Source organism: Oreochromis aureus, linkage group 6, assembly GCF_013358895.1.
Source record: "Oreochromis aureus strain Israel breed Guangdong linkage group 6, ZZ_aureus, whole genome shotgun sequence".
In the NCBI taxonomy this organism is placed as follows: domain Eukaryota; kingdom Metazoa; phylum Chordata; class Actinopteri; order Cichliformes; family Cichlidae; genus Oreochromis; species Oreochromis aureus.
In genome coordinates, this window is record NC_052947.1 from 38979886 (window position 1) to 38995231 (window position 15346).

At 40.3% G+C, this 15346-nt stretch overlaps 1 protein-coding gene across 1 annotated transcript in view; it reads left to right on the forward strand.

Moving 5' to 3' along the window:
* dnah6 (dynein, axonemal, heavy chain 6) overlaps positions 1 to 15346 on the forward strand; it is a 76122-nt gene that overhangs the window by 20606 nt on the left and 40170 nt on the right. The window contains 5 exon segments of the mRNA XM_039613523.1: positions 12437 to 12608; positions 13528 to 13674; positions 13807 to 13880; positions 13984 to 14138; positions 14554 to 14615. Coding sequence (XP_039469457.1) covers positions 12437 to 12608; positions 13528 to 13674; positions 13807 to 13880; positions 13984 to 14138; positions 14554 to 14615 — 610 coding nt within the window.

The following is a 15346-nucleotide window of genomic DNA, read 5'->3' on the forward strand; positions in this document are numbered from 1 at the left end:
TAGTGATGAGCTCAGCAGCAGTGTTACAGGAAGCGTCATCAATATGAAGGTTGAAGTCTCCCAATATTACAAGCTTCTCCAGTTTAATGATCGATGTCAGAAGGTCGTTAAATTCAGTTAGAAAGACCCCAGCAGGTCCAGGAGGAGGTAGATTAAAATACAATAAAAGTTTTTCAGAGAACCGACCTTCTGATGTCTCAGGACCTGGAAAAACTAGTCCATGCATTCATCTTTAGTAGGCTTGATTACTGTAACAGCATCTTTACAGGTCTACCTAAAAAAAAAAAAAAAAAAAAAAAAAAATCTGTCAGACAACTACAGCTCATTCAGAACTCTGCTGCTAGAGTCCTCACTAAGACCAAAAAAGTGGACCACATCAGTCCAGCTCTGAGGTCTTTACACTGGCTGCCTGTCCGTCAGAGGATAGACTTTAAAGTTCTGATGCTGGTCTATAAAGCTCTGAATGGTTTAGGACCGAAATACATCAGTGACCTCCTGACCCAGTATGAACCTTCCAGATCCCTCAGGTCATCTGGATCCGGTCTGTTATCAGTCCCCAGAGTCAGAACCAGACACGAAGAAGCTGCATTCAGCTTTTATGCTCCTTATATCTGGAACAAACTCCCAGAAAGCCTCAGATCAGCTGAAACACTCAGTTTATTTAAATCCAGGTTGAAGACTCACCTGTTCTCAGCTGCTTTTGAATAAAGCACCAAATCCACACTTTTAAGCTTAAATTCCAAAACTTACATTTTAACTACTGATTTTATCTACTGTTCTGATTTTATCTACTGTTCTGATTTTATCTACTGTTCTGATTTTGTTTGTTTGTTTGTTTGTTTGTCTTAATCAATTTTAAATCATGCTTTTTATCTATTTTGTTTTTAATGTCTCTGTAAAGCACTTTGAATCACCTTGTTGTTGAATTGTGCTATATAAATAAACTTGCCTTGCCTTGCCTTGCCTTCATCATCTGTGACTCAAATGAAGAAAATAAGTCAGAGGTCATCAGTTTGCATATGAGTCTGTCCTGGTAAACAACAGCGAGTCCTCCACCACGTCTTAAAAGACGCGGAGTTCCAATGACAGAACAGCCAGACGGACAGATTTCATTCAAGTGGACATAATCCTCATTTTGCTGCCACGGCTGAGTCAGACACATAAAATCTAGAGACTCTTTAATAAAAAGATCATTTAGAATAAATGATTTGTTCATTATAGAGCGAACGTTAAGCAGGGCGAACCGAATTGATGACTGTTTATCTACAAAATCTACAGTTGACTGCAGCGGTACTTGAATTAAACACCTGTGCACACCTGTGGACCTGCCGGGCAGGGCGGCGACTCCAGAGTTGGGAAAAACCTTGATCGATGAGCAGACGTAGCTGTCACCAGCAAAACCGAAAATGGATGACGGACACAGAGTGAGCAAACTGCTTTCGAGCCATGGGGCTCGGGTCCCAGGCGGCGGCGTAACATCCCCAGCAAACGACAGGAGGGGAACTGGTCGCAGGCACCGAGAGTCACCACACAGCCAAGCAGCTAGCCTCCGGTACCTTCTCCGTTTCACCTGGACGCCGGCCCTCGTTCCCCTTTTTCGTCTCTTGAGGGTGGAAATGCCGCAGGTGTTACATCCCCACATGAAAGCTAGGCGAAGAGGGTGGGGGACAGTAACAGTTGGATCCAGGTTGAAATGAGAAGAACGCCAGGCAGAGGTATTTAACACGAAATAAATCTTCATTATAATCAGTTAACTCAATCATATAAATAGTAACAGCTGAAAGAGACAGCACCACTGGTTTAATGATAACTCAGACAGATCAACACAAGGAGAATGGTAACCACTTCAACAAAGAAAACAACTATAAGGCTTCAACAGAAAAAGACAGCAACGCTGCTATTAACAATAACCAGGCAGGCCAAACAAAGTAATGGAGGCCGCCGTCACCTAAGCAAAACCACTACTCGGTTAAGAGCTACTCACAAAGAGCCACGCACGGTGGGGCTGGTCACACACACAGCAGGCCTTTTCCACACCTAGGCTGGACACTAGTGATGGGTCCAGCAACACTGACGCACCGACGCTTGTATCAAGCTCACAGAGTGAAGCCTGTATCGGTGCGTGCGTCGCTTTAAGAAAAAGTCACGTGATCGATACAGCTGCTGTATCGCTCATTGCCAACGCGCCAAGCTGTGTTTAAAAGGTACCGCATCCGCATCTGCCTACGGAATGAGTCGCCACCAAAAAAAAAAAAACCCACAAAATTACTCTCGCAAAGATTAAAAAAAAAAAAATACACATATCTCCATAACAAAATGGAGCCCGAAAGAAAAAGAAATGTTTCTGCTGTGTGGGATCATTTTGATCTTTTAACTGGAAATAAGGTAATAGTTTGTCTGTCTTTGTTTCAGTGTAATCTATCAGAACACCTCCTCGGTGTTTAGGCATTACAGAGCCAAACATGAAAATGAGGAGACAAACACACCGAGAATGAACACAGGTCGGCCTATATAGACACTGAACAGCTTTGTCATATTTTTTTTTTATTATGTGTTTTATTATTTTGAAATCAAGCATCTAGGAAGACTGTTCTGGGCCAGGCAGGCCTGAATTTTATTATAAAGGACTGCCAACCCCTTAGTATTGTGGAGAGTGTCGGAGAGAAACATTCCAAGATCAGAGGATCCTTTAAGGTACTGGGGGAATAGGAAGACATCTTGTCAGAACCTTTTCCACCTGACTTTACAATTTTTGTGTACCCCAGCTTCATCTGTGCCTGTGAGTTTTCCAAAGCTGGGGAAATGGTGCCAAAAAAACCAAACAAACCCCGCAATAGACTGAATGCAAAAACAATGGATAAACTTATTTTTCTGGATAGAAATTTATAATAAACTCTGAGTCAATTACATTTAAATGGGTAATATTATATTCACAATACTTTCATTTTAATTTTCACTTAATGTAATTCACAATATATTTTAAAGATGTCTAAAATATTTGAAATGTAAAAGATATAAAATGATTCCATGGAAAATACAATACCTTACAGTGTATACACGTATGACTAGGTCATTGAATCAGTGTCTGTTGTGAGTCTCAAGTAAGTTGCCTGCAATGATACTTAATGTCCAGCAGGTGTCAGTATGGAGCAAAACAACACTGTGTCGACACAGTATCGATACAGTTTGGGGAATGTGCTGAAATGCTTCACGAGGCCTCATCTACCCATCACACACACACACACACACACACACACACACACACACACACACACACACACACACACACACACACACACACACACACACACACACACACACACACACACACACACACACACACACACACACACACACACACACACACTGACCAACACAGAGGAAAATCCACCAGAAGCCTCTCCCACACCCACACTGCTCTCCTCCAGCTTATATCACCTCTGAGGGTAATTGGTGGTCAACGAGGGCAGATGAGCAGCAGGTGTGTTCTAAAAGAGAAGGCAGGGGCAGAGAGAGACAAGGGGAGGGGCAAGAAAGAAGGAGGAGGAGAGGGAGAAGACAACACCACGCCCACACACTCCCACAGCCTCACAGGATGTGCACAGTAGCACGCACTCAGGTGAGGAACACACCAGAGGAGGGGGAAAAGTTTTTCTGTAGCTGTCCCAGCTGTCACAGTAGCTCTCCATTGAGTCTTTGATGTTTAACAGTGTATCCCGATCATAAATTAAAGCAGCAGAAGCAAAGTCAGAATACAAAGGAGCAAATATTATATTGCAAACGACAAGTGACGACAGTGAAAAACTACACTGTCGCCTCCAACGAGCTGTAGCAACGGCAAAGCCAAACACATGCGCCATTGCTGCATCAACCCTGTCAGCGTTGTGGTACGTCCTGAGATTTGATTTTCAGCTAGGTGTCATCCACATACCTGAACCAATGACTTGGTGGTGTTCCAGGGTAGGATAACAAAGATCTCTTTTCCACTTCTTCCATGTACAAGTTATGAACTACCTATTCTTCAGTGACTGGAACGCAAGTGAAGTAAGAGGTGTAACATTGTACAAGACCATTGTTTCATATGCCTCCATAATGGCATCTCTCACCTTCTCCACAAGTTGTTCTGGATGTGGTGTTCAGAGCTGCCTACCAACAGGTTGAGTATCGAAGCCAGAAAATATGAGATGTTATAGGTGACCATGTTGATCATACAGAAAATTGGTCTTAAATGTACACCCTGTTCATATAAACAGTAAGCCATAGAATCAAGAATTACTTACCTGGATGTTTGAGCATGCATCAAGACAGTAATCAACGTATTAACATTATCTGTGCAAAGATGAAACAGTGAAAAATTACAGCACTTTAAAGGAATAGAAAGCCAGGTATTTGGAACATTTTGGTACCTTTTGTGAGTTGAAATTTCTTATTGAATTTTTTATTGAACAGTAGAAATGATTTAACTTTATTTACATACCTAAAAAGGTTTCCCTCTAAATTCAGAGGGGCTGTAACTTTGGCTTCTATTGTCCGATTTGTGTCGCTTGACATCTCTTTTTAATTGTTTGAGCTAATAAAATCCCAGTAATATGGCCATGTTCACGTCAGTCCCACCGATCAGAAGTTGCAAGGCCAAAAAAAACGCGTGAACTTGCCCTGGTCCAATCAAATGTCTGTAACTGGGCAGAAAATGATAATTTTTTTAAAAATAGTAAACAGCTCCGAGGCATTGTGGGAGAAGGAAACATTCTGTAGTCCCATATAGATGTTTAAACATTGGAAACAACAAGCAAAGTCCGATTATAACGTTATTGATTATTGATCGTAAAAATATTGTGGTCTGATTTTGCGGCTGGTTCGTTGATTTTTGGTCGGAGCGTGACGAAGCTTGCAGTTCTGGAATCTGTAAGAGCTTTCTTTTCAAAACCATGTATTGTTTGTTTGGTTAGCTGAGGCTCCGTGCTGATGAGGCTCCACTGTGTTTGTTTACTGACATTTCATGAAATGGTGTAACTGCTTTTGTGTTTGTGTTTGGTGGTTGTAGAAATGGATAATATGAGCGTTTAGCTGAGATTCACAGGTCTCTATGGATACCATGTATGCCAGGACTTAATATTAGTGAGCTTGTCTTACAGTACCAGGGCAAAAAGGTTTGGGTTCCAGAACAGTGTCGTCAGCCTTCTTTATACATGTTGAACTTTTTTAATCCCTGGCTCTAATACTGCTACTCTATCAGATGATGGCAGAAGAGACGATTCTCTACAATTTACATTGGCTTCTCCTGTGATTAAATGACAGATTAAAACAGATATGTATGGGAACATATGAATAAATCAGTGTTGTTGAAGAAAGAAAAATTCTTATTTTTTATTTTATATTTCACTTGCTGGCACAACTGCTGTAAGAAGACTCTTAAGAGATGTGCTATCAGGAAGCGGCTGCAGTCTTTATACTTAAAATGGCACCACAGAAGGATTTGAAAGAGTGGACTTGTAAGTGTACATCCTTGTAATCCTAACATAGATTAGCATTATAGTGGCTCTTTTTATCAATACAGATATAAAGAGCCACATATTCATCATGACTCAAGTATTTGTGATCAAGGAAAAAAGATTTCAGAATATGTTAGGAGATATTGAATGGTAATGATTTCTATTGATATACTGATCTTTGTTGAAGTTGCAGATTTTCAGTTGCATATGATTGATTTGATTTGTGGATTTGATTAATTCAATTCAATGTTATTTATACAGCAACAATAGACTAATAGACTCCAATTTGTACATGTAAATGGAGAGTCGTCTTCACACACTAAGGTTAATTATGGAGTTCCATGGGGTTCAGTGCTAGGACCAATTCTGTTTACATTATACATGCTTCCCTTAGGCAGTATCATCAGAAGGCATAGCGTAAATTTTCACTGCTATGCAGATGAAACCCAACTTTATCTATCCATGAAGCCAGATAACACACACCAATTAGTTAAACTACAGGAATGTCTTAAAGACATAAAGACCTGCATGGCCTCAAACTTTCTGCTTCTTAATTCAGATCAAACTGAGGTTATTGTATTCAGCCCTGAAAATCTTAGAAATATGGTATCTAACCAGATTCTTACTCTGGATGGCATTACCTTGGCCTTCAGTAACACTGTGAGGAACCTTGGAGTCATTTTTGACCAGAATATGTCTTTCAATGTACATATTAAACAAATATGTAAGACTGCTTACATTCCATTTGTGCAACATCTCTAAAGTTAGAAATATCCTGTCTCAGTGTGACGCTGAAAAACTAGTTCATGCATTTATTACTTCCAGGCTGGACTACTGTAATTCATTATTATCAGGAAGTCCTAAAAACTCCCTGAAAAGCCTTCAGTTGATCCAAAGTTCTGCAACAAGAGTACTGACAGGGACTAGAAAGAGAGAGCAGATTTCTCCTGTATTGGCTTCCCTTCATTGGCTCCCTGTTAAATCCAGAATTCAAAATCCTGCTCCTCACATACAAGTTCTTAAATAATCAGGCCCCATCCTATCTTAACGACCTTATAATACTATATCACCCCATTAGAGCACTTCGCTCTCGCTCTGCAGGCCTACTTGTTGTTCCTAGAGTATTTAAAAGTAGAATGGGAGGGAGAGCCTTCAGTTTTCAGGCCCCTCTTCTGTGGAACCAGCTTCCAGTTTGGATTCAGGAGACAGACACTATCTCTACTTTTAAGATTAGGCTTAAAACTTTCCTTTTTGCTAAAGCATATAGTTAGGGCTGGATCAGGTGACCATGAATCCTCCTTTAGTTATGCTGCAATGGGTGTAGGCTGCTGGGGGACTCCAATGATGCATTGACTATTTCTTCTTCAGTCACCTTCTTCACTCACTATGTGCTAGTAGGCCTCTGCATTGAATCATACTTGTTTTAATTTCTGGCTCTCTTACACAACATGGCTTTATCCTGTCTTCCTTCTCTCAATGCGTCACAGCAGATGGCCCCGCCCCTCCCTGAGTCTGGTTCTGCTGGAAGTTTCTTCCTGTTAAAAGGGAGTTTTTCCTTCCCACTGTCAACAAAGTGCTTGCTCATAGGGGGTCATATGATTGTTGTTTTTTTTCTCTGAATGTATTATTGTAGGGTCTACCTAACAAAATAAAGTGGCTTGAGGTGACTGTTGCTGTGATTTGGCACTATATAGATAAAATTGAATTGAATATAAAGCAAAGTGGATGAGCAACTATGTCATTTTACAGTAAGGTCACTTTTTGTGGAGAAATTTCTGTTTCAAATCTGAGACTCTAGCTGAACTCTAAATGCAAGTAGTTGATGTGCATTTTTTTACTTAAAATTTATTTTTATATAGACAGTGACAGATTTATGCTGATTTATCACACTTAATCACCAGGATGGTGATGAGTCTGCATACCGGCAGGAAGTTGAGCGGCTGGTACTCTGGTGCAGTCAGCACAATCTGGAGCTGAACACTCTTAAAACTGTAGAGATGACAGTGGACTTCAGGAGACATCCCTCAACTCTGCCCCCCCTCATCATATCAGACAGCCCTGTGTCGACTGTGGAGATCTTCAAGTTCCTGGGTACCACCATCTCCCAGGACCTGAAGTGGGAGACCAACATCAACTCCATCCTCAAAAAGACCCAGCAGAGGATGTACTTCCTGAGACAACTGGGGAAGTACAGTCTTCCACAGGAGCTGCTGATCCAGTTCTACACTGCAGTCATTGAGTCTGTCCTGTGCTCCTCCATCACAGTCTGGTATGGTGCAGCCACCAAACAGGACAGGAGCAGACTGCAGCGGACTGTACGGGCAGCAGAAAGGATCATCGGCGCCCCCCTGCCCTCCATCCAGGATCTGTACCTCTCAAGAACCAGGAAACGGGCAGGGAAAATCATCACAGACCCCTCACACCCTGGACACAGACTTTTTGATCTGTTGCCCTCTGGCAGACGGTACAGAAGCCTGCAGACCAGGACCACCAGACACAGGAACAGTTTCTTTCCCCTCGCCATCTCCCTTCTAAACAGTTGACCTGTCACACTGCTCCCACTGCCAGACTGCAACTGCACCTTATGTACATTCTGTGGTATTCATTCCACCTCATTTCATTTCTGTATTTTATGTATATACGTTTAGATTAGTTATTTATAGTTGGTTTACACAGCTTTGTGTATGTATGTGTATGCATGTGTAATGTATATATAGATACGTGTGTGTGTGTGTGTGTGTGTGTGTGATTTACATTGCTGTGCTCGAGAGCCACCATCTACCGGAACCAAATTCCTTGTATTTGTCTGCACATATACTTGGCAAATAAACACGATTCTGATTCTGATTCTGATTAACACAAACACATTATATGTAATTGCCAACTTGATGCAGTTTATTTGCAGACTGATAGGAGACTGGCTCTGTCTTGCTGCTTTATTACTACTTTGAAACACCAAACTTGTTTTGAGGATGGCAGCTGACTGCAAGTGGTTGCAGACCTGATCATCAACTTCAAGCAGCAAAATCAGTCATCAAGTTCATTGCAAGTGGTCAAAATACTTTTGGGCGGCCAGCGGTCTCCAACCACTGTTTTTTCTACTGACTTGCACAAAGTAGCAAGTCAGCAAAACAGGCAGTCAGGTTGATGGTTACTACTATGTGCATATCCCTCTGGCCTACTGTACTAGTGATGGGATTTCCGGCTCTTTTTAGAGAACCGGCTTTTTCGGCTCGGCTCACTAAACCGGCTCCGAACCATCTCTTCAGGTTGTTTTGTTGCTTTAATTAATTTATTATTAACAATAATATAAAATTATGCACAAAAGGAATTACTAATGTAAAAAAAATCTGTGGTTTTATTTATATATGTTTATATATAAATATATGCGGTGGCCCCTAGAGACAAAGCACGTACATTTCTAGCATTAACTTAACTTCCAAAACAGAGCTACCTAGATCACTTAAATTACACAATTGAAAGCATATGTGTATTGTTTGTGTATTTATACACAAGCACTCATATATATTCAAATAATAATAAAAAAATGTTTCATTTACCTGTTACTACCACACACCTGTGTAGCCACTAGGTAACAAAAGCTCAACACTGCGCCTAGCATTCTGTTGTCTTTTGTACGTGTTTTGGAGTTTGTACGTGTTTTGAAGTTTGTACGTGCTTTGTCTCTAGGGGCCACCATAAATAGACATTTATTTATTCACTCCACATAAAATGTAATAAATAAATCATATAATACAAAAAACAATTATTCACATTTCAACTTTTCACTATTTAAATTTTCAGCTTTTTCCTTTTCAACAAATTTAAACTGAAACAACACAAAACACTGCAAACTAAAACACAATTAAATATAAATTAAAATATGAAAACAAAAAGAACATGCATATTCTCTGTCATATGGGACTGCATGAATAAACTTTCTGAATCTTTTATCATCTGCAACTGAAAATAGTTGTAGATGATTACTATAACTTTCTAATGTGATGTTGTTGTCCCTGACTCTCTTTCTCTGTCTCTTCCTCCCGCTCTGTTCTTGTGCTACTGCGACTGTAACTACCGCCCCTCCCCCCTCTGCCCAGCGTAAAGCACAAGGCTCGCATGCGGAGTGAAGCGGAAAAAAAGTGCAAGAGAGAGGGTGAGAGAAAGAAAAAAGCCCACGGCTCGCGACGTTCACGTCAAAGATCCGGCTCTAAGAGCCATTTCGTTCGCGACCGACACATCACTATACTGTACGAGATGTTAAGAGATATTGGATGGAGACAGGACACTGGTCCAGCTAATGTGGTGATGATGTACATTGTTGTTGATGAAGATGTCCTGCATCAACAAAGACTTCTTACAAAAGACTTTGGCCTAAGTGTCTGTTAACCCTTTAAGACCTACCATAGAACCAAGTCCAACAGAGCTTATCTTTACATTTTTACATGCTGTAGTACCATTTTTGGGAGCATTTCAAGTTGCTATACATCAATACAACCATTATAGCCCAAACTTTAATAATATGTATACATTAAGTGTATAATAACTACATAAATTGCATATAAAGTGCAATAAACAACAAAAAAATTGAAAATCTTTTTTGTTTTTTTTACATATATTTCTAGTTAGAGAAATTTAAGAGGTTTATCCCTCAAAAATGAAAATAGTAAAAAGTTGCCCAAACTAGTTTGCAACAACAGGAAATTTATTTTGAGTGTCTTCATAGTTTTATTTTTGAGAAACCCCAGCATGTGCATCAAAATAAACTACTTCCAGCAGTGCAATTTGAGTTCTAAGCATCCCAGAAATAATTCAGAAAAGCAAAAAGTGAAATATGACTTTTAAAAACACCAGTGTAGGCTTATAAGGCCACAAAGGTAAAAAACTGTTTTTGGCGAAAATGACATCACTTCCGGTTTTGGGCAGATAATGGCAGACATGTGATAGTTCGCGCTGACCTCTATTCCAGTGTTCCGAACAGCTGATCGGCCAAAGCGTGTTTCTGGAATATTATGTTTTTGTTGCTGCAAGTGCTTTTTATGCAATTTTTGCTAAGCTATATGTGGAAGGAAACCGTGACCTAGGACAAGCTGATGGCATAAGATGTACGTACAACTCCGGTTTCATATGCAAAAGAAATTATTGCGCTAGCTTATGTGTCTGCAATTCTACAGCAATTTAAAAATAGTTATGCAAAACGGAGCGTGCCCGCTCTGACCAGTTTTAAAGCGGTTAATGTGGTGCCAGTAGAGATTAAGTTGTTTTTTCCTGGGTGGCTGAATATCTGCTATTAGTAAATGTTATGAAACAAATGTAAAGGCTGTGTTAAGTCTTTTCTAATCAGTTTTTTTGTTGAGAAGTCCCAATGTACCAAAAGCTCAAGTTTCAGACTGCCAACCATGGTTCAGACAATTTGTTTTTTTTCTTCCTCTTGGTTCTGTATGACATCACTAAAAGTCGATATCTGTTGTAAGCAACTGAAGGGCATAAACAAAGCTCAGTCTAAGACAAATAAGGAATATTTTAAATAGTGAATCATGTCAGCTCTTAAATGGACCTTGGTGACAATTACGGTGTGTTCACACTGAACGCGATAGAGGCGAGCGAAAACGCCCCGGACGCCCCTAATTTGACGCGTGCACTGTCAAATGTGGGAGGAAGTTGTGCCAGACGATATCTTTGCTAGATGGCAGCTGTCGAGCTAGCGTTTGAAGAGAGAGACTCCCTACTCTATTTACTGTGGAGAGCAGAGCAGCGGCGTTAAGGACGTCCTCGCCGTACCTGGGTCCATCAGGTTCTCCAGAGGCGTGAGCAGTTTGGTGAGTTTCACCATTTGCTCCAGGAGCTGCGCCTGGACGACGGCTGCTTTCAGCGGTACCACCGTCTGTCCCTCGCTCAGTTTGAGGACCTGCTGCTGCGCATACACGGCGAACCAATTTCGCAGTTATAAATCTCTGGAGGCGCACATCCAATTCACCAAGGATTGGGTACAAGATTTGGCTATTTTTAAGCCTTCACGTTGTGAATTCGTCGTCATTCAAACAAAGGTAAGGGCTTTCTGTCCTGGTCACTGTGTCCTTGGGCAAGACACTTTACCCTACCGCCTACTGGTGTTGGTCAGAGGGGCCGATGGCGCGATATGGCAGCCTCGCTTCTGTCAGTCTGCCCCAGGGCAGCTGTGGCTACAACTGTAGCTGGCCTCCACCAGTGTGTGAATGTGAGAGTGCATGAATAGTGGAATTGTAAAGCGCTTTGGGTGCCTTGAAAAGCACTATATAAAGGAGCGGTCATACACACACAAAAAAAATCCAAGAAATGTCACTTTTGGGGACAGTGGAAATCTTTGCAATTCCACACACTTCCACCAGGGGCAACATAGAGTTATACACAGATGGAGAAAATTTTGGGGGGCAAGGTCATACACATACACAAAAAATCCAAAAAATGTCACTTTTGGGGACAGGGGAGATTTTTGGATTTAAATATGTTTTAGAGCATGCTGAACATTGTTAGAGGTAAATCTAATTGGGGACAGTGGTTTTGGTCCCCAAAGGGAGAGGTGTCCCCAATTGACTGGTGTGTAAGCTGATAGAAGTCCCCAATTTGGACACAAGCAAACTCACACACACACACACACACACACACACACACACACACACAGTATGTAAAGAATTACATTTTAGGGAGTAGTGTTACAGTTCAAAAGATATCATGTCCATGCTTATTTATTATTATTTCTAGTTAATCTTGACAGATTAAGAATTTTTATTGAGTAGTCTGTATGTGTTATGTCCATTAACTTCTCTCTATGAGATGTTGCGCTTACTTTAAATGTTTTAATTTTTCCATTTCCTGCTCCCCCAGTATATGTAATTTTCAGTATACCCCTCTTCATGCCCTCTAATTTGTGTTACAACCACTTTTCATACCCAACCTCCTTCCAGGCTATACTGAATGGTTTCCTTAGTGAGTTTTCCCAGGCAGTGAAGGACTGTGCCGGACACATTGTGGATGCAGCTGTGGAGATTTATAACCGTTTAAGTGTGGATCTGCTGCCCACCCCAGCCAAGTCCCACTATGTTTTTAATCTCCGGGACCTCTCCAAGTGTGTCCAAGGTGAGTATTCCTTTGGTCTTTGGCTGCTTTTTCATTCATTGGCAATCCAGTCCTTGTATCTGACTATTTTCAGAAGAATTATTTTCTTGGTTTGTTAAGTGGCTTAACACTGACCTGTGAACCATTCAAGCAGGAAAAACGCCCCTAACTCAAGAGCTGAACCAGCATAAGTCTACACATAACAAACTTCACAAAGAACCAATTTCAGATTGTATCTTCGGGCACTTTGTTACTAGCAGCCTATTGCAAAAACTCATAATTTGTTGCCATCTCTTGAATCTATGAGAAATGCCAAAAATAACACAACTTGACCATCATAAAATTTTACTTTTACAATGACAAGGCGACTCGCAGATTATTAACCGAATTTGACCTATCTCAGGATGGTGTGCCCTTAAATAATCTGGGGAAACAGGACAAGTAGAGCACAAAAGAACAACCTACTTCAGATATAGTATCTAAATGTCCTTAAGAAATAGAAAAAATATGCAGGAAAGTCCCGACACAGGACCTGAGAGATGCATTTCAGAGCAACACACCCACAGAGTTTTTATCAGAAGTGGTCTCGTTGGAAGGGTGGGTCCCAAAAAAAATCCCTTTTTAAGGAATGAAGAGAGGGAGAAATAGTTGAGGTTTGCTAAATTACACAATAACTGAATTCCTCAGAGTTCGTACCTCGACATTATTGAAGCAGCGTGGGATCATCTATACAGGGAATAGAACAAGAGGAAGTCAAGTTCTAAAGAAGAGCTTTGAATGTCTTCAGCAAACCTGAAGAACTATTCCTGAAGACTACTTTCATAAACTGCAAGAAAGCTTACCTAAGGGTTCAGACTGTGTTGAAGAATAAAGGTAGTCTTACCAAATATTGATTTTCAAGCTTGCTGTGCGTATATAGATTCTCTTTGTTGATTACCAGGCATACTGCAGTGTGAGCCAAGTCAAGTAAGAGACAAGAACCAGATCTTCCGCCTTTTCTGCCATGAACGCCAGCGCGTATTTCATGACCGACTCATCAACACCCAAGATAAGACCCACTTCAACACCATCGTCTGTGAGATGGCCAGTAACAACTCTCACAGTCCAGCCTCAGACTTTATTTTCTGAATGCTCAGAATGCTTAATTGTTATCAACTCTATAGCAATCTATATTTTGGCTTTATGGGTTTAAGATAAACCTCTCTCTCTTTTTTGCCAGGGCGATATTTTGACATCCACTTAGAGTCTTCACATTTTGTGTCTCATCCCATAATATTTGGGGACTTCATCAAGGTCAGGTTTGCCTCCAAGCAACTCATTTACAGGTCGACACAAAAATACTGTATTATTTACTGATTTGCAGTTTTGTTCTGTGTCCACCTAATCATCCACATAGATGCATGCAGACAAAGAAGATCACCTGTATGAAGACCTGACAGAGATGAATAAGATCCAGACTGTACTTCAGGACTATCTTGATGATTACAACATGACCTTCTCGAAGGAGATCAAGCTGGTTTTCTTCCAGGATGCCATTAAACATATCTCCAGGTGAGTGAATTTAACTTATTTTTGTGTAGTTTCTTAACAGGTGGTTGATTTATTTTAGCTGTAGTTGGGACAAACTGAGTCACCCAAAGGCAGAAGTAATACGAGTGATTGTGTTTTATTGGTTTTTAAAATAGAACATGCAATAACTGTAATATGGACTGTAAGGATCATTTATCCATAATAATAATTATTTGGGCATGTCTAATTACTAGACATACCTTCCACATAAGTAAAATGCAGGCAGTCTCTTTCTTATTTTAACATCAGTAATAAAATTTAACTGCACATCTTCTGATTTTTTTAAAGGTAGTGTCATATCAAGTGATTTGATCTGTCTGATTATAGCTAGCAGTACATTTTCTAAATGACACGATACATCTGCCATATGGAATGAAATAATCTTATTATTTTTTAGGATTGCTCGTATGATTCGCCAGGAGCGAGACAATGCCTTGTTAGTCGGGGTGGGAGGTACAGGCAAGCAGAGGTGGGACCAAGTCATTGTTTTGCAAGTCTCAAGTAAGTCCCAAGTCTTTATCCTCAAGTCACAAGTCAAGTCTCAAGTAAAGTCAAGCAAGTCAGAGTCAAGTCGTAAGTCAAGACAGACAACTTTCAAGTCAAGTCCCAAGTCCGAAACTTTGAATTTCAAGTCCTTTCAAGTCTTTTTTTTAACCCTCTGGGGTCCCGGGTATAATTGGCCGTTCTTGACTACTTTTGATTTTACCTCTATATTTCACCTTTAAAATATGTTTTTCTTGCCTTGTTTGGTATCATTATTTACAGCACAACTTCAAATATCTGAAATTTGAGTTATTTTTTTCCATTTTGGTATACTATGTTAGCACAGTTGATCTAAATTCAGACAAAAAATTCAGAATCCGAGCAGAAAAAAGTTATATTTTTTTACATGTTTAACGAATCATTTTCATAACTTGAAATGCAAATAGAAATTGTACATTTCTAAAAAATTATGCACAAGTTTTGCAAAGAACAAAGTTATATGGTACTATTTACCTAAAAATGCAGCCAAGGCCTCAGGCGTTTTTTATATAACCATTTAAAACTATTTACAGAACAATCAGGTGTGCTGCATCAAATAAGAAGGCACACAAATTATTTGTGCCAGTCCAAAAAATGTAGTTTGTGTTCAGTATAAGACAGAGGAGAACACCACAGGCCTAAACCCTGCAGGTCTGACAACTGGAGGT